Source organism: Culex quinquefasciatus, chromosome 3 (genome assembly GCF_015732765.1).
Source record: "Culex quinquefasciatus strain JHB chromosome 3, VPISU_Cqui_1.0_pri_paternal, whole genome shotgun sequence".
Taxonomy (NCBI): Eukaryota; Metazoa; Arthropoda; class Insecta; order Diptera; family Culicidae; genus Culex; species Culex quinquefasciatus.
Window position 1 is genome coordinate 68,498,984 of NC_051863.1, and position 19,140 is coordinate 68,518,123.

At 39.8% G+C, this 19,140-nt stretch overlaps 2 protein-coding genes and 1 long non-coding RNA gene across 6 annotated transcripts; 2 read left to right on the forward strand and 1 right to left on the reverse strand.

Annotated features, from left to right (window-relative positions):
- Nucleotides 1-4,261: 4,261 nt before the first annotated feature.
- On the reverse strand, nt 4,262-10,796 carry LOC6051287 (persulfide dioxygenase ETHE1, mitochondrial). Its single transcript, XM_038263892.1, has 6 exons — nt 10,390-10,796; nt 10,063-10,311; nt 5,249-5,393; nt 4,974-5,188; nt 4,724-4,875; nt 4,262-4,666 (listed from the first exon to the last, which is right to left on the reverse strand). Exons 2-6 carry the CDS (start codon nt 10,288-10,290, stop codon nt 4,492-4,494), a joined length of 915 nt encoding a protein of 304 aa, XP_038119820.1. The 5' UTR covers nt 10,291-10,311; nt 10,390-10,796; the 3' UTR covers nt 4,262-4,491.
- A 4,484-nt stretch (nt 10,797-15,280) lies between these two features.
- LOC6051288 (thioredoxin, mitochondrial) lies at nt 15,281-16,758 on the forward strand. Of its 4 annotated transcripts, none has more exons than XM_038265299.1 (3): nt 15,281-15,423; nt 15,746-15,900; nt 16,236-16,758. In XM_038265299.1, the coding sequence occupies exons 2-3, from the start codon at nt 15,781-15,783 to the stop codon at nt 16,518-16,520; spliced, it is 405 nt and encodes a 134-aa protein (XP_038121227.1). In that variant the 5' UTR covers nt 15,281-15,423; nt 15,746-15,780; the 3' UTR covers nt 16,521-16,758. The 4 variants fall into 4 exon arrangements, with proteins under 4 accessions (XP_038121227.1, XP_038121225.1, XP_038121226.1 ...); XM_038265297.1 differs by having other exon boundaries at nt 15,316-15,511; XM_038265298.1 differs by having other exon boundaries at nt 15,316-15,505.
- Nucleotides 16,759-17,505: 747 nt separating this feature from the next.
- LOC119770410 lies at nt 17,506-18,363 on the forward strand. Its single transcript, XR_005278806.1, has 3 exons — nt 17,506-17,843; nt 17,905-17,973; nt 18,039-18,363. It is a non-coding gene; the product is annotated as an uncharacterized LOC119770410 (long non-coding RNA).
- Nucleotides 18,364-19,140: the final 777 nt, after the last annotated feature.

The following is a 19,140-nucleotide window of genomic DNA, read 5'->3' on the forward strand; positions in this document are numbered from 1 at the left end:
AAACTAGTGTAAAATGCATTTTAAAACACTTTTTTCATTTAAATGTGAAGATTATGGCTTGTTATTTAAATTTTTATATTTTTTTATTTTTTGCCCCCCCCCCTTGACCTCGGCCAGGGCCGAGGGACAAAAACTTTTTTTAATATTTGCATCGGCCTTATCTAAACTTAATTCTGAAAACTTTTCGTTGGAATTTCGTACCAACCCGGAAATACGTCGTCGGAAAATCCGCCGGCATCCGAACCGGTCCACAATTCACACGTCAAACTATGTGGCATCGGAAAGGGCATAAAATTTCAGATCTTTTGATACCCATACATCTAGGTTTTCTATAAAACCCACGTTTTTGAATACCTGGGCAAAAAGTAAGTTTGATCCACGAGAGCAAAAATTACAAAAGTCCATACATTTTTGGCAGTTTGCTAAAACGAAACCATAACAACGTTTTTGCCTATAGGTATTTAAAATGATATAATTTTATATTATTATACTAATTTCTTATAATACGATTATAAGAACTTCAATCTTTTGGGACCATAGCAAATCCCATTACACTAATTGGAACAACAGAGCAAAAACATTAAGATACTTGCCAAAAAAAGTTTAAATTGAGATCAGACTTCAAGTCGAATTGAAGAATTTGGACTTAAATGTTCATAACTTCTGATAGGGTTATCTTCGATGTTTAACCCTCTACTGCCCAAATTTTTTTTTCGAAAATATTTATTTTTCCCGTGTTCAGGAGGTCATTTTGAGCAACTTTTGTTCTACGAAAAACTTTACTTTTCTTGTTTTATGTTTTTCTTGTTTCATTTATAGTATTTTAATTTGCATTTATCTTATTTAGTTTATGTTTGTATTTGGTAGTATTTGGCCTACTCTACCACCTAATATAATTACATTTCGCCTATCTAATTTTTTCATGTTTTTACAGTCACTTTTTCAATTTTTTGCATGTTTTTCACATTTTCTGCTATAGAATCGCACCATCATCATTTAAATTGCAAAAAATGCGTAGAGGCATAGTCTGGGACACTACAAAAATTACTGCATACTTCTTTTTATTGAAAATATAGGAAATGTTAGTAAAAAACACTGCCAAAGTTGACCCCTAAAAAAATGAAATTTTTAAAAACATTGGCAAAGTCACATAAAACAAGTTTAACTTCCAACCCTGAAATTTTCTAAAAGTGTTCTTCTTTCCAATGCTTTTTAAAGATCAAAAATCGGTTGGAAAATTGATTTTTGGCGATTTTTTAGATCGAAGCCCGTCTAAAGGCGGGGTTAGGTTGTAGAAGGTTAAGGTGAAGCCGTTGATCATTTTCGAAGAAAATTGATCATCACTATAAAATATTCTGAAGAAAATTGATCATCACTATAAAATATTCTGTATTAAGAGCGAGTCCACGAACAGGGCAGGGCAGGTCAACGGGATGTGGGGCAAATCGGGACACAAAGTTTGAAGGTTCAAAAACGTAAAAAATCTTAAAAGGCATCTTAAAATCTTAGGCAAAATTCAATTTAATTTCAAAATTCAAAATGCACCTTAAAGGGCTTCAAAAATGCAACAAAATGCAGGGTAGAGCATCCCAATTATTGGTTAATTCTAAAGGGAGTTATTGGCATTTTAGTGACAAAATAACGTGGAATGGTGGTCAGGAGCACCTATTTTCCTCGAAAGGACATCCACAAAGCCACCTGGACATCACCTGACCAACGGACGAAAACGCAAATCGACCACGTCCTGATCGACGGCCGATTCTTCTCGGACGTAACGCACGTGCGCACCTTTCGCGGTGCGAATATTGACTCGGACCACTACCTAGTTGGAGTTGACATGCGCTCAAAGCTGTCGACGGTGTTTAACCAACGCCGAAGCCGGCGGGCCCCTCCGTTCAACACCGCGTGTCTCCAGAACGGGGAAGTGGCCCACAGTTACGCGCAGCAGCTGGAAGCGAATCTGCCAGGTGAGGAGGAACTTGGCGCAGCCTCGCTCGAAGATGGTTGGAGCCGTATTCGCTCAGCCATCGGCAGTGCAGCGGAAGCCACACTGGGTAGTGCGATCCGAGTCAGCCGAAAGGATTGGTACGACGACGAGTGCCAACGGATTACCGCCGAGATAAGGCAGCTTACGACAGGAAGCTGCACAAGGCGACGAGAGGGAACGTGGAACGATACAGGCAGGCTCGGAATCGGCAGGTCGCGGTCTTCAAGCTTAAGAAGCGCCAGCAAGAAGACCGAGATTGCGCGGAAATAGAGCAGCTATTCCGAGCTAACGAAACGCGGAAGTTTTACGAGAAGGTGAACCGGTCCCGTAAAGGCTTCGTGCCGCGAGCCGTCGTGTGCAGGGACAACGAGGGAAACCTGATCGTAAACAAGAGTGAGGTGTTGGACAGGTGGAAGCAGTACTTCAACGAGCACCTCAACGGCGATGAAGCGGACGGAGACGGCGTTGGAGTCAACCTTGGAGCGCCCGCAGCTGATGAACAGTTCCCGGCACCTGATCTAGAGACGGTGAAGAGGGAGATCAGGAAGCTGAAGAACAACAGAGTTGCCGGCAAGGATCGGTTACCCGGTGAGCTCTTCAAATATGGAGGAGAGAAACTGGCGAGGGCGCTTCACTGCGTGATCTCCAAGATCTGGGAGGAGGAGAAGCTACCGGAGGAATGGATGGATGGTGTCGTGTGCCCGATCTACAAAAAGGGCGATAAGCTGGACTGCGGCAACTACCGCGGCATCACGCTTATTAACGCGGCCTACAAAATCCTCTCCCAGATCCTCTGCCGTCAGCTGTCACCCCATGCAAGGAGGTTCGTGGGGCCCTACCAAGCGGGCTCACCCCTCCTCACCCCTCTAACTGTGGATGGCGATGAGTTGGAGGAGGTGAGCGAGTTCGTGTACTTAGGATCGCTGGTAACCGCCGACAACGACACCAGCAAAGAGATCCGGACTCGTATTTTTGCTGGGAATCGTGCCTACTTCGGATTACGGAAGACCCTCACATCGGATCGAGTGCAACGCCGCACGAAGCTGACGATGTACAAAACACTGATTAGACCGGTAGTCCTCTATGGCCACGAGACCTGGACGATGCGGCAGGAGGACGAACGTGCCCTTGGAGTTTTCGAACGGAAGGTGCTACGAACGATCTACGGTGGAGTGCAGGTGTCTGACGGAGTGTGGCGAAGACGCATGAACCACGAACTGCACGCGTTTCTTGAAGAACCGACCATCGCCACCCAGGCGAAGATCGGGAGGCTCAGGTGGGCCGGCCATGTCGCCCGAATGGACGAGAGCCAGCCTGTCAGACTGCTTTTTGACCGCGCCGAACCAGCTGGCGGTACAGGCAGGAGAGCAGGGAAACCGCGCGCACGGTGGGGAGATCAAGTGAATGGTGATATCCGGAAGATCTGTAACCTGGGAAATTGGAGAGTAGCAGCTCAAGACCGAGAAAGATGGAAGCGTCTTCTTGCTACAGCACGCGTACCTGGTGCGCTATGCTGATTGGTATGGTATGTATGACAAAATAACATAATTTTTAAACTCATCTGGAACTACCATCTGAGACTGAGACCGCTTTGGGTAAGGCAGTTTAACATATTGAATAGACACTTTTACTTTTAGTGAATTTTTTGGTTGTAAATTTTTGCTCGGGAGACCACTTAGATCCCATTTTATGGTGATAATTTCACAATAGAAACATACATAATAGCCTACTTTTCTGTACCAAAAATAACAGAATCGAATAGCAACACTTTTCAAAATAAATGCTGAAAAGTTCTACTTTTCAGCACTCAAATGGGTGCTGAAAAGTTGATCTTTTCAGCACTTGTATCGAAAAGTAACACTTTTCAACATTTTTTTTTTTTTATTTAAACTATTTATTGACAAAATACATGAAAATTTGACATAAAATTTCACTCAGTGTGTGTTTTTTTGGAATTGCAAAAAATGTTGTATGGAACTCGTTGCAAAACTTGATTTTTTCAGCACTCTTCGTATTTATCCAACTCGGTGAACCTCGTTGGATAAATGTACGACACGTGCTGAAAAAATCCTCTTTTTGCAACTTGTTGCATTGACTACTATTGTCTATCCCAAGAAATTACAAAAAAAATAAGTACACATGATTTTTGAGTAAAGAGTTTGCCAAAGTTTTGGTTTGATTAAAACATACGGCATTTATATATATTTTGATGAAAAATGTATTTTGTTGACTATTTGATAGTTTCTTTTTGTGAATGTGACAATTATAGCCATCTTTGATCATTTTAACAAGATAACTCCGCAATTTTATTAAGTAGAATAATTTTAAACAGCAACATTGGTTTATTGGTTGATCGCGATAGTTTGATCTGTGGTTTGATAGAAAACACTAACATCTAGTCTTTAGAACAAAAAGAATACTCGATATTGCTGTCAATCATAAGTAGGTTTAAACGTTGGAAAAGGATCACGTGGTGAGCAAACTTGTTCTTCTTCTCATTCTTCCTACTCCTTCGGAATATCGTACAGCCCACACTCGCGGTTGGCGGGAACGGCTTTGTCGATCATTTTCGGGTACGGCAAGTTCAGGTTGGCCATAATTTCCACAAACGCGTCAACGTCCTTGGTCAACCGCGGATTGTACTGCTTCTCCTCGGCCACGCTCGTTTCCATGTTGCCTCTGGAAGGGTAGCAAAATTAGAACTTAAGAAGTTTTTATAGCTTTAAAAAATCGTACTTGTAATCGTGAGCCGGGAACAGCCGGTAGTTGTCCGGCAGGGTGAAAATTCTCTCGTGAACCGATTTGTACAGGGTGCGTGAGTCACCTTCCTGGAAGTCGGTGCGTCCGCAGCCACGAATCAGCAGCGTGTCTCCGGTGAAGGCGATGCCCTAGAAATCAAATGTACACAGTTAATTGCGTGACCTAGAACAATGTCATGCCATGGGAATCAGAGCAGCTGATTCAATAACAAGGAGGTCAATCTTACCATTTCGTCCACCAAGTAGGTCATGCAGCCATTCGTGTGGCCGGGCGTGCTCAGTCCCTTAATCTCGAACCGGCCAAACTTGACCACCTCGTTGTCCTTCAGGTGCTTGTCCGCCTTGGCGCCGCTAGCCTCCGAGATGACGCTCACAGTCCCAGGGAGCAGCTGCTTGAGGTAGCCGGTTCCGGTGATGTGGTCCGCGTGCATGTGGGTGTTCACTTCAGGGAATTACATTAATTTTAATTACAACATTTAACTTGCTTACGGAATAAACTCACGAGCATAGGTAAGCTTGAGGCCCAACTCCTGGATTAGTTTGGCGTCGCGCGGAGCCTGCTCGAGCACCGGGTCAATCAGGATCGCTTCCTTGCTGGTGAGGTCCGCCAGCAGGTACGTGTACGTCCATGACTTTTCGTCAAATAACTGAAAGAGAGTAGGAAGGGTTAATGAGATGGGATAAAAAAGTTTATTTTGTAATTTTGTTTAAATCTCCAAAATCTTTCAATCTATTTTTTTAATGAGCTATACTGCCGTTCTACGCATAATTGTCCCATGTTCAAAAAAGTGCAACTGAGAAAAACGCGATTGAAATTTTTCGATCGATTTCTGTGTTTCTACGCATAATTGTCCCGTGGGTTCCTATTCGCCCTATGTGTCCCTAATCGCCCCAGTTAGCAGTTTATCACCCTTATTTGTGATCCTCTTGCTATACAACAGGTAAGCAAGGCATAATGCTTAGTAAAAATAATGATTCCGTGTAAGAAAATACTTGGTGGGACAATTATGCGTAGAAATTCAACGATGGGACAAACAGACTTGATGTTGTTTTTATGAGTTTCCGAACAAAGTACCAGATTTTATGTGTTTTTCATAAAGTACAAATCAGACTAAACTTAAAAATGGCATAAAGTCAAAATCGTCAAAAACTGACATGGGACAATTATGCGTAGAACGGCAGTATAATGCTGATAAAATAAATGTCCATTTCGTCAAAATAAGTGTTTTGAGTTCGACATCTGAAATCAACAATGGCCACTAGCATTTTCACAACAAAACAGCATTTCTATTTTATGATTGAATTAACTATCCAATTATTTTTTGACTGATTATTTCACTTCAGTAAGTCGAAATAATGTAAGTTTAATGAACTTTACTAAAATAAAACGAAGAACTGCTCGATTTCGAGCAAAATTAAGGGGGTCCAATACAGGACAACGAAAATCATAACTTTTCTAAAAGTGGACCCCTGTTAATTTAACCTACAAAAATGAAGAAAACTGTGTATTTAAGCAAAAGTTTTTCTTAAACATACAATAAATGCTTGTTGTAATAAACCTAATTGCATATTTTTTTCAATAATGAGTATAATATAGGTGTTTTCATGTTAAAAGTACTAAACTGCCCCTGACCGCTTAAGTGTCCCAAATGCATTTTCATCGATTCCGAGTTTTTGATGCAGTTTGGTTCAAAATCGTGTGCTCTTTCAGAAAAGCCCGATACATCCAGTTCTTTGTTCTAGAAATCAAGAGGAAATCCAGTTTTTTCGCAAAAACTTAACACGTAGCCTTATGTTTGGGACAAACTTTAAATGTGTGTTTCTCAGCTTGCTGTTTTTGCATATTTATGCGAAAATGGGCAGTTAAGTTGCTGAAACTGAAAGAATTTATAATTAATCAATGTAATAGTTAATTTAACTTAACTAAAGCATCAGATTTGAAGTTTTAAATGATATTTTATTATAATAAATCAATAACAAAACATTTTTTTGAAAATAAACATGCGTGGTTTTATTAGCAACTGTAAACAAATCTATAGGTTTGTTTTGGTCAACTATTTAAGCAATTAACATGGAAAAACGTTACTTAATCCACCCTTAGGTGGTTGGTGCCTTCCTCACATTCATATAGTCAATACATTCAGTAAAATACCAGGGTTGCGAATGAGCGAGCGAGCCAGAAGCCGTGCTCGCTCATTCATGATCATGAGGACTTAACAGGTAGCTCGTGCTCGCTCATGCTCATTGCATGCGCTCGCGCTCAATGAGCGCTCATCAGCAAATCAGGCAGATTTTTAGTATTGTTGATGAATCTGGCACAGGCCAATTGGATTGCCACTTTTGAAAATAATTTCATCGCGAAAAAGGGACATGAACTCATCAAAGCTGCATTGGTATTTTTTTTCCAGAGTTTGATAATTTAGAAAACTAGTTTTGATTAAATTCCCGATAAATGAAAAATGGCTGACTCGCAATTAAGGTGTCTTAATTTGCTAAGAATCCCAGACACTCTTTTTAGCTTATTTCACTTTCAAATTTAGAGTAAACTGTCAAGGAACGGAATTGTTAGGTCTTAAATAAGCTGTAAATAGGATGGTAATCAATTTTTTTTATATTAAAACATGTTTTTACTTGTGAGCACGCTCATTTCTCATTTATTTATTTGGATCGACTCCAGCATATAAATAAGATAATTGATGTGAAAATTATCTAAGACACAGATTCAGGGTAGGTAAACCCTCACCATCGCACTATCATTGATGCATATTTCGGTGCTTTCCTCGTCTCTTAAAATTTCTCTTCTCTTTCGCAGCCGAGTGATGGTCGGCTTGCTATCGCGAATATCGAAAGCCCATCACATCGACGAGAAATACCCTCTCGCTGGCTCCGATGGAACTATCGTTCCAACCGGAGAGGCACGCACACGAAATTGCTGTATACATACACAGGACCTCACGCACACAAATGAACTCATTTCTACAGGGCTTACGGGCGAGAGAATTTCACGATTGCTCTTTCTCTTGCTTTCTGAGCGAGGAGACTGGCTGTGTGAGAGATTTTTTCCGTCTTACGCATCGGTTTGTTCGTTGCTCGCTATTTCATCGGCGTCGTTTTCGCTTCGCTCTCTTGATTCAGTTTTGGGAGAACGCCGAAAATTTGATGATTTGAGCGAGGGACGATATCTAAAAGCCCTCGCCATCGGCGAGGAAACGAGAAAATACCATCCCTGCACAGATTTGACATTTATTGCATGCAAAATTATTTACAAATAATTGACTAAACAAGATAGATGAGGTGCCCAGGAATTAAAACATGACTAAACGTATTACCAAGCAAACATATTTGTGTTCCTTAAAAGATACTTTTCAGCTTTATTAAATAGTTCACTTTCACGTGTCACTCTATTATCAACTTTTTTTTATTAATCGAATTATTTCTACACAGTAAAAAAAGTGTACATTTGGATGGTGTAATTTTGTAAGGTTAAATATTACCTGTTTAATGTTATAATTTTACCTCGATTTAGACTGAAAAAGTTGCATTACACCAGGAAAGTGGTAAAATTACACATTTTCAGAAGTAAAATTACGCATTTTTCTAACATAAAAGACGTACTTCCCAGATCTAATGTAACACCTTAACCCCTTAACTCTGACTCCAAAACAAGTTTTCAAAACAGAAAATATGACAAATAACTTCATCCAATATTATTAAGATTAGCCTATTCAAGCCTCCATTAAAAAAAAAACAACCTCGAAGCTCTGCTGAAAAAAAAAAGTTATTATCGTTTACCCAAAAAATCAAATCAAACCATCCACATTAACGACCCCCGGGTCCTTTGTGGTCTCTATTGCAAGTTTCTGCTCGAACCTAGGAGTCCGAATGCTTGAATGGGGAGAGCACCCAAACCTCTTTTTACTCCAAGGAACCTTCCACCCCAGTGTTTGAACTGACGACCTTTGGATTGCGAGTCCAACCGCCGCCAGCGATTCCACCGCAGTAGGCTTGGTTTGGTGTGTTGTTTGTACTTATGGCATGGAGACTTAACGGCCTAACAACCAAGGCCGGGACCGACATTTTACTTCCTCATCCGATGGAAGGTTGCAGCAGATGGGAATCGAACCCATGACTTTAAAAAAAAAATCTTCAGATTTGTTCAACGAGTAAATTTCGATAATTTTTCAGTACCTCGATGTCTTGTTATTTCTGACTTAAATTATTTTATCCTACGCCATTCCTATTACGCTACGGCACAACTACAATGACTTTTTAGACAAAAAGTTTGACGATCTTAGATTATTTATTGATGTTATAAAAAGATTGACAAAATCTAAAATAGGAAACCTCGTACGAATAAATCAAGTAATGTTTTCATTGATATTAAAGCAAACTTGGGGCGGCTTGAAGACTGTTATTAAAAAATCTATTGCATTCCAAACGTGTTTTGAAGCGCGAAAACCTTGAAGTTTGCCAATGTTCTATTTTGGCAAAATAAATAGAAGCGCGTTAATTAAATGGCAGTGGAGTGAAACAGAAGCTCTCCGCTTCGTGTTTCGTCTCATTAACACAAGGCCCCGGGTTCTCTAATTAATGCATAACGTTACAGTGTTACTCTTAGTGAGTGTGAGGGTGTGTGGCTTGTGAGTGTAATTGCATTGAGCTAATTGTTATCAATAGGGGTGGGTTAAATAACAGCATATTAACGCTTATTACTGGTGGGGCGTGAGCTCGAACTCAGAGTTTTAACAATTTTCAGTTTTAAATTCAAATGAAGAAGTTTCACAAAGAAAACGCCTAATTTCAATAAAAAATCTGGCCAAAAATCAACCAAAGCATCCGTGATGGATATGCTTAGGCGCGGTACACATAACATCATAGAGAGCGAGCAGGAACACGCAAAACCTCAAACATCACCGTGATTCAGCACTTTTGTACAAGGTCAAGCCAAGCGATGACGAATTCATCATTTTGGGCCCCAAATTTTTCGCGACTAAGCATGAGTCCCGGAGAGGAACTGATATATTGGTAGCTACTATCACACTAACCTGATATGATCACGAGTGTAGTCTAAGTTAACTTCATCTGCTAGATATTGTACAACGATTTGGCTTGAGTTACGTTAAGTAGGTCGTCGAATGCTGTACGACCTTCTCGCCTAAATTGTTCTAACCTGTTCAAAAACTTCACTTTCTCCCTACTTAAGCTCTGCGCACTGCCAATACAAGTCACTTTCAACCAATACACACCCTCTTAAAAAATATATCTCACTATACTGATAACAGCAGCTGCTCAGAGCTCACGGGACGGACACCTTACCTGACGGAGGAAGAAGTCCGGCGCGAAGGGTTTGCGTTCGGCGAGCATTCTCACGTTGCGAAGGTTGCTGGCACTGTGAGCGATCCGAACCAGCGAGCTGGGCTTTATGCGGGTCGTCGATGTTGTGGCAATGGATCGCGATGGAAACCGCCTCAGTGGGACAGGTAGAAGCAACAGCTTAGTGGACGACGCTAATACGCGAGTCACCGCCAGCGATGGGGAACTCATGATGGTGATGGTGGTGCGATTCTGTACAGTGAGAAAGGAGAGACGAAAAGTGTTAAAGCCCCCCTGAGGGATTCCAGCACATTAAACGGTGTTGGTTACCTGCCGTTATCTACCGAAAAACAAAAATCTATAATTGGCACCACAGATAAGATATTTTTTTTTACAAAAACGATTTTATGTACAAAGTCAGGCAAAAAGAGAGCCAAAACCGCGAGCCCGCGATGTGCTACGGTTCGAACGCAAACTCTTACTGAGCGCAGAGTAAGAGGCTCAAAGAAGTGATCCACGACAGCGCCGGCTTAAAGTCGTCAACCAATCGACACATCTCATGCGGTCGAGTTAGCACCTGCGGCTTCCAAATGCAGTTAGCTGCTAGGTGCAACCAGCAACCAGAAGCGACAAATCAAGCATGACACAATCGATTTGTGATAACTACCCAAAAGAGAAGAAAAAAAGTGTGAGCTATCAATCAGTCGAACAAATAAAAATATTTTGGGTCGAAATTTGGCGTACGTGACCTTCCCTGGATTGTCATCACCATATGGTTCTCGTGGGTGTGTTGGAGGAACTAATACATGTGTTAAATCTTACGGTCAGTGTAAATCATGAATCTGACTATTTACAGATTATTAGACGTTGTGGTATTAGTTTAACGAATTTATGTTCCGACGCAGCATGAAGCATTGATGTTGCTGCTGAACCATATCAAGTCCTTTGATTATCAGAACACGCAAAACTAATTTGGGATGCCAATTTTTGCCTTTTTTATTTGCACATACCACACTCAGATCCAGGAATTATTGCATACCAAAATAAGATAACGCTAATAATCTGCCCCGATGGCCCCGATAGAGGGCCTTTGTTTCCCTGCGTAAATTGCCAAATTATTATGTCATACACTCAACCCCCGGTCACTTTTTCGTTTGACACTTTTTTAGTTTGTACCCTGTTGGTTGGTCAAACTCAAACCAAAAAGTGACGCACTGTCACTTTTTACACGGCGCTCACGCACACTATCAAAACAAACGTTTGATAGTGTGTGTGTGAACTCCGTGTAAAAAGGGGGTCAAACTAAAAAGTGACCCCGTTCGTTTGACAACATTTGGTGTCAAACCATCGGGGTTTGAGTGTATTTGAACAGACTGTAGAATGCAACTAAGTCCACTAAAACAACTACAAAAAATAAAAATCGAAGGGGGTAAAGTTTGTCAAAGTCGATTTATTGTATTTAGTAGTTTATTTAAAAAAAAACATGTACCAATGTTTTTTTCCGAACAGTCCTTATCATAATTTACATCTTTACCGAAGACACCGAATCGATCAGAAATTCTCTTCTCAAGATACAGATTATCGAATATTCATAGCAGTTTTATATGGACAGTAGCGTGGCTCACGGATATATGAAAAAGACAAAAGTGTTCAATTTCGAACGCCTCGACCGGAATTTTGTAGCAATATGGCCCCAGAACATAACCTGAAATTTTGAGCGTATTTGGTTAAGGTTTAGTACTTCCACCATTGACCTGAAGTTAGTATGGAACTTCATAGAGAAAGTTTCCCAAAACCCAATCAAAATTTCATATTCTCAGGTTTCTTATAGTTTTTGATCCGGGGAACAACTTTGTAGAACATCGCAAAGCGCTAGTAATTGATCCCGAAAAGATACAGGATATTTTTTGGAGTACGGAAACAAAATTCAACGTTCTCTAAAATTTGTCTGTATCTTTCCGGGATTAATTCCTAGCGCTTTGCGATGTTCTACAAAGTTGTTCCCCAGATCAAAACCTATGAGAAACCTCTATTCTGAAAAAAATCATACGGCATAGGAAAACTTTCTCGAAGAAGAGTTAAAAAGTTGAAAATAAATCAATTAAATTTATTGAAATTTCTTTATAACTTCAGATTAAGAGTGGAACAACTAAACATTAACAAAATGCGCTCAAAATTTCAGGCTAGCTTCTGCGGTTATAATGCTACAAAATTTCGGTCGAGGCGTTCGAAATTGAACACTTTTGTCTTTTTCATATATCCGTGAGCCACGCTAATGGACAGCTCCCAAATTTGTATAGAGAAACAATGATACATTATGGCTTATTTGAACCTAAGGAATCGATGGATAAACCTTCATCCAAATAAAAAAAAATCAATGAAAAGTCGATTTGCGAAAACGTAGAAAAAATGCTCTTGTATTTTAAAGAAAACTTTGAATTCTTTTGAAAAAAATAGGTTTTATGCCCAATTTTTTTGGAGAATTTTGAAGAGAGGGAAGGAAACGAAAAATTCACATTATTTTGAGTTTTTTAGTTCACTATTTTAAAAACAAATGAATTTCCAAAACACGTATTAATTGTTTTCCTTTTACAAGTTTCGTAAGCTTAGGCTACACAATTTTATCTTTTTTCTTCGAAACCGTATACATAAATTGTTCAACAAATTAGAAAGCATATGTTGAAAAACAGAAAATGTTTTTAAACTTTATTAATTTTCAATCACCATTAGAATTTTAATTACCTCCATAAATCTTTATCGTTTTAAAATCTTCAGATTTTCTTAAGATCATTATTATTACTTATTTATTTTTTTGAATCAAGAGGTGTAAACAATTTTATGTTTGTTAAGAATGTATATATTTCCAGGTTATTTTTAAGTTCTAAATATTACATTATAACTTCAAAAGTCATAGTAAGTAGTTCCCAGTCAACTCAATCCGAATTTTGAAACGGAATTCAATTCGAATTGAACCGGTTTCTGAGTTTAAACCAGAATTCGTACACGGTTCGAATGAAATGAAATTATGTTCCAGAATTCGGATTGAGTTGACTGAGTTATGCCGGGACATAACCGGAATAGCGTTGAACAACATAATTCAATAGTTCGACGAAAGAAACTAGAAGTTAAATTGATTATAATTATTAGGTTTTACGCCAACTCGCTTAAGAGGTTTGAAAAGAAGTGCACTGTTTACATGAACGTAGCTCAAATCGATGCGGTCGTTAATTATGTTCGGGGAAATTCGTCGAAAATCGACGAAGACCATGTAAACAGTGCACATGAGCTGTCAAATGACGTCGCGGCATAAAACCTAATTAGATTTTACGCCGACTCGATTTGGAGGTTAGAAATTTGACAGCTGAGCTGCACTGTTTATATGTGCGCTCGTGACGTCACGCTGTAAAACCTAATGGTAAGCGCTAGATCTCCTTCAAAAATGTATGCATTCTAGAAACTTTAAAACAGACATGCATCGGCACTAAGAGCTCTTCTTAACGGGTCTCAGCTTGTTCTAGATGGAATTTTAGCTTAAAGTAAAGTTATGTAAACCACGTTGTAAACGACTTGTTTTCATCATGAATTATGTGTAGAAAACATTGGTTCATTGGAAAACCCGATTTCAGTTGTATTTTCATATGACTTTGCTCATGAGCTCTCAAGAAGAACTTCCTAACTTTCTAACTTGTTTTTCAATATAACCTTTCCGGATCTCCCGGAAGTTTTAAAGATTAGCGTAATTTGGGTACTATAATCACTGGCACAGCAAGCTGGAAATTATCTACGCGTAATGCCAACAAGTTCTTCTAAAAGAGGCGTTAGAGCGGATGCATGTCTGCTTCAAAGTCGTATTGCTGAACTGATTTCGGTAGATCGTGGTAGATTTTCTTGAAATTCTTTTCTTGAAAATCGAACTGTCAAAAAATATGAACAGTTCGATGCAAGCGAATTTCAAGAAAATCACCGCGGCTTTACCAAAACTCGCTTCCCAAGTTCGCATTCTTGATAGAGAAGCACTCTGAATTTTTAAAACATTGAATTGTTTGGATAGTAAAACTTATTTGCCAGCTCTGAAAGTTAAATAGAAAATTGATAAATCAAAAATCTAAATTTAGAGCTAGGTTTCTACATCCAAATTCTAACGTTTTTTGTGTACACTCAAACCCCGATGGTTTGACACCAACTGTTGTCAAACGAACGGGGTCACGTTTTAGTTTGACACCCCTTTTACACGAAGTTCACACACACTACCAAACGTTTGTTTTGATAGTGTGCGTGAGCGCTGTGTAAAAAGTGACAGTTCGTCACTTTTTAGTTTGACTTTGACCAACCAACGGGGTACAAACTAGAAAAGTGTCAAACGAAAAAGTGACCAACCACCGGGGGTTGAGTGTACAAATATATATTTACTTGTTGGGCAATATATATTGCGCGTATTCCCGAGAAAGACACGCGGCAAACCAGCCTCGAAACGACGCGCCGCACTTTCGGCAAATGCGAGCTGTCAAATCCCATACTGCGCGTTTTGTTTTTGTTGATCTTCTTCTTCGAATCGCCTGGCATTGTTGCCAGGTATGTTTCATATTGCACCAAAAGTGCAGAAAATCGCTGGCAACAATGTCTATGCTGCCCATATTTGAAAATTCGGCTATTACGCCAAATCAAGTATTCCGAGAAAAACGCGTTTCAGTGTTTGTCACCAAATCTCCGTCAAGGCAATTTCCCATTAGAATGACATATTAGCCGTTTGGTTTTTCGCATCGGCAACCAAATCTAAACACTATTTTAGTGAAATTCAAGTTTCAGAAGATGCGTTGGAACATCATCTACCACCTGGTGCTAATATCTCATTTTTGCCAAAAGTGGATATTAGCCGTTTTTACAATGGTGGGCAGTATGACACACTCTGAAATGCCGCGCGGCGTGTACTTTTGAGAGAAACGGACAATATTGAATTGTCATTAAAATGCATTTGGAATCGTTTTCAGTAGATCAGGCGAGATAAAGTTTGAAAAATATTTGCTATTTCAAATTGAAATCATTTATAAATATATAATACTAACTCTTCATGTGAAACATTTCTAACTTTTCAAAAAAATCTCAATTATAATCATCTAGGCATTCTGATCATGAACATCCCTCTCCGTTCAATTCGAGAAACACACACATAGATACACAGACACACCACGAAAAACTGAAGTAAAACAAAACTGCGACACCTAGCGCTGCGTGAGTGAACTAACCAGGCTCATGAATATTGCTCAGAACAAAAACAACCACCAAATATCGTCGTCAGAAGTTGTCCTGTCACACCTAGAGATCCTATTTAGGGTCTCTAGTCACACCTAGTTATGGTGCACAGAGGTTTCCCATTGTTAAACTAAACTCGTTTCAATTTTTGTTGATATTTTGATGTTCCTTCAGTGCAGCTTCGTTGTACTGTAGTGTATGTGTGAGTGTGTGTGTGTTTGTGTGTATTTTGTTGTTAAACGTACAGTAAGATTGTTGTAAGTATTCGAAGACAATGTCACCATTCATCACTTCTGATTGATGAGTGAGACGTGTCTGAATGGCGTGCAATGATTTAAATTATTTATATTTGCCAAGTTTACATAACTAGTCAAAATCGTAAACTCATATCTTTTGCGTGGGATGACCGACCACGTACCCCACGTAATCATTGCAGAAGTACTGAGATAACAGAGCAGTAGCGCCACCAGCATGTTACGCATCTTCCGCAGTTCGGTGCTCGGCGAGCGATTTATCCGGAAAACGTTCTCGTTCTCGGCGGTTGCGGCAAAAAAGTTCGTCATAAAGGACCACTATGAGTTCGATCAGAAGGTGAGTGAGAGTAAATGAGGCAGCAAAAAAAATAACAATAACCGGATTTTTGTTTGGCATAACACGCAAAACACACAAGTTCAGGATATTTGTCAGCAATTTGCTCAAATCATGAAACGCACGAGGAATTGACGTAATAAGAGGCAAAAAAAAAAAACAAAAATTGTATTGAATCTACACGCAAGATACACTACACGAAAAGGAAATTAGCTGGCTTGAAACTGGTAACATTGTTTAAGTGGCCAAGGCCTACTACGTTAAGTTCACCGCAGAGACGTTTCATGAGCTGGGTTGTAATGAACTTCTGTCAGAGAGAATAAAAAAAATCTTTCCAGGTGATCAACAGCGAAAACCCGGTAATCGTCAACTTCCACGCCGAGTGGTGCGATCCGTGCAAAATTCTAACGCCCAAAATGGCCGAGCTGTTGGGCCCGTCGGAGGAGATCGACCTCGCGATAGTGGACGTGGACAACAACGCCGACCTGGTGCAGACGTTCGAGGTGAAGGCCGTTCCGGCGGTGCTGGCGTTCCGAAACGGAGTCGTGGTGGACAAATTTATCGGCCTCGTGGACGCGAACATGATCGAGAGTTTAATCGGGAAGTTGGCCAAGAAAAAGTAGTTAGTTGCCAGTGGGGTATCGTTCGGGAACTCTGGGAAGATAGAAATAACGCACGGAACCACGAGTTGCACACGACTCTCATGCGGTGCTGTGATGTACAATAAGACAAAAAAAAACAAACTTTACGTGTGAGAAACCGTTGAACCAATTACGTACTTTGAATATGTTAACTTAATGCCGATACAGTAACGAATGAATAAAGTGAAATGCAATTTTACTTGTAAGTGAAAAAAATAAAGCTCAGCTTGTTTGTTTTTTTTTTTGCCATTAGTATCCCGATCACAAATCCTAAATTTTGTGTTCATTGAGTAGTTAAGTTGCTTAATATATTTAGAAGATGGCCTAACTACAGGCACTTTACCTAGAAAATTGCACTTAGCCTAGAAATTTGTTTAAATTAATCAGATTTTCTACAATGGAAACGCAATCAAATTAATTTGGAAATTTTCAAAAATTACGGTAAGTTGTCGTTTCTTTCATATCAAAGATAAACAAACAACTGCTAAGCAACGATCAGATTCCTTTCTGTGGATTCTAAGACTGGTTGCAACGCGGCTCTACTTTGTTCTAGCTGTTTCATTTTTCAAATAGAACTAAAACAGACCACCCGCAACGCGGAGTTGCAGTTTTATTTTTCGAGCAGTATTTTGAAACCGGAATAAAACTGCTCGACGAGTTTGTTTCAAACGTGAGACGATTTGGAACTGGAATAGAACTCAGTTTTAAAAAAAATCAGATATATAGAGATATCCACGTATTCTTACACACACACTATGATGCTGTGTTGATAATCATACGCACACAATTAAAAGCATTTTTTTGAAACAACATTTAGAGCAGCGCGTTGCGAGCACCGTGTTCTAGTTTCATTTCCGCCAGTTCTAAAAATTTAAAACTGCTCGCAATTTGAAACAATAGAGTTATCTACGTGCGCATGTATTGCGTGTACGTACACGAAAAAGATTGAGGTTAAATTTTGTACCGGCCAGCAAAACAAATGGCGTGCTAGTGTGCGTGAGAGCGGGCTTAGATAACTCTATTATAAAACTTCGCGCTGCAGACAGTCTAATTCCTACGCTAAAAACAATGGAGCACCCGCAGTCGAGCAGTTTTTGACAGTTCGCTCCATACACGCAAAATCCAGATAACACAGATCTGTGTAAAAAATTTACACAGATTGTTGAACATGTTCTAGCTGTCAAAACTGTGTAGTTTTATAACTCAGATCTGTGTAAAAAGTTACACAGATTTCCGGTCAACCTCCCTTTCAAATCTGGGTAAAAAAGTTAAGATGGCGTCTTCCTGCAACATTGACGGAACTTGGTAAGATTTTTTCTGCTGGTTATTGAAATTGTAATTTTTTTTAAATGATTTCCTATTCCAGATATTTAAGACAAACAGGCAACACAGATGCATCGCAAATCAAATGGAATCGGTCCCTGTGCATAGAAATGTAAGTTTTGTCTAATTGGTGATGTGGTCATCAATTCTAACCTAACTTTGTTTTCATTACTTCAGGTTTGCTCGGAAAGATACACCTTCCTACGTCAATCCCACTAGAGTTATCTAAGGTCGGGCTCACGCACACTAGCACACCATTTGTTTTGCTGGGCGGTACAAAATTTAACCTAAATCTGTTTCGTGTACGTACACGCAATACATGCGCACGTAGATAACTCTCTTGATTGCGCCACTTGGATTCCTCGGAACTTCCACCGAATGAATAAACTGGTGCTTCAAGTGCAGCGGAATTATCTGCCGCGGAAGCTGTTCTACGACCTTCCATCTGGTCTCACAAGAGGACATCTTCTTTGGCCCAATGTGTATAATTATTGTTAATGAAATGTAGTAAGTTTCAAACTTACACTAATAAATCATTCATGATGTTTCTTTTTCCTTTGCATCGTAAAAAATATTTTTTAAATAAATTCCCATTCAAAACAATAATTAAATGTAATTATTTTACCCAGATTCTGTGTAATTTTTTACCCAGATTCTGTGTTAAATTTTACACTGATTGCTGTTTCAAAATTACACAGATTTGACAGACAACGGCTGTACACAGTTCTGTGCAGGGTTGATGAATAGACACACACGAATTTTCTAAGTGTACTTTGATTTGGCTCTGCACATGACAAATTGCTGAGCAGTGCGCGTGCTTATGTTAAGCACGCAGTGCTTATGATTTCGCGTGCCTATATTTAAATTACAGTTTTAAACACAGACACATCGTTTTTAATCAACGAACTCGATGAGAGTGGGTCCAAGCTCAAACTGGTGTGATAAATTGGCCTTATCAGTAAACGGTTCCCAAAATCCGGGTACTTCAAAAACATGAAACATGTTTACGGTTAAATTTTTAGAGCGCAGATTATCAAAATAGCTATCGCCTTGCCATCGTTGGAACCAAGAGGCCAGTCACAGAGCATCCACCTTGCCACGGATTTGTCGGACTAGGTTGCATGAATCAGTAAAAGGACTACAATCCGTAGTCTAGTGGTCGACTACCCTCAAGCTGCTGACCTTACCTTCAAAGTAGGGTCACTCGCATAAGCAAGTGCTGGGGCCGCCACAGAGCGATGGCGTTGGATCTAGCAAAGCCCGCTGGTCATCCATAAAC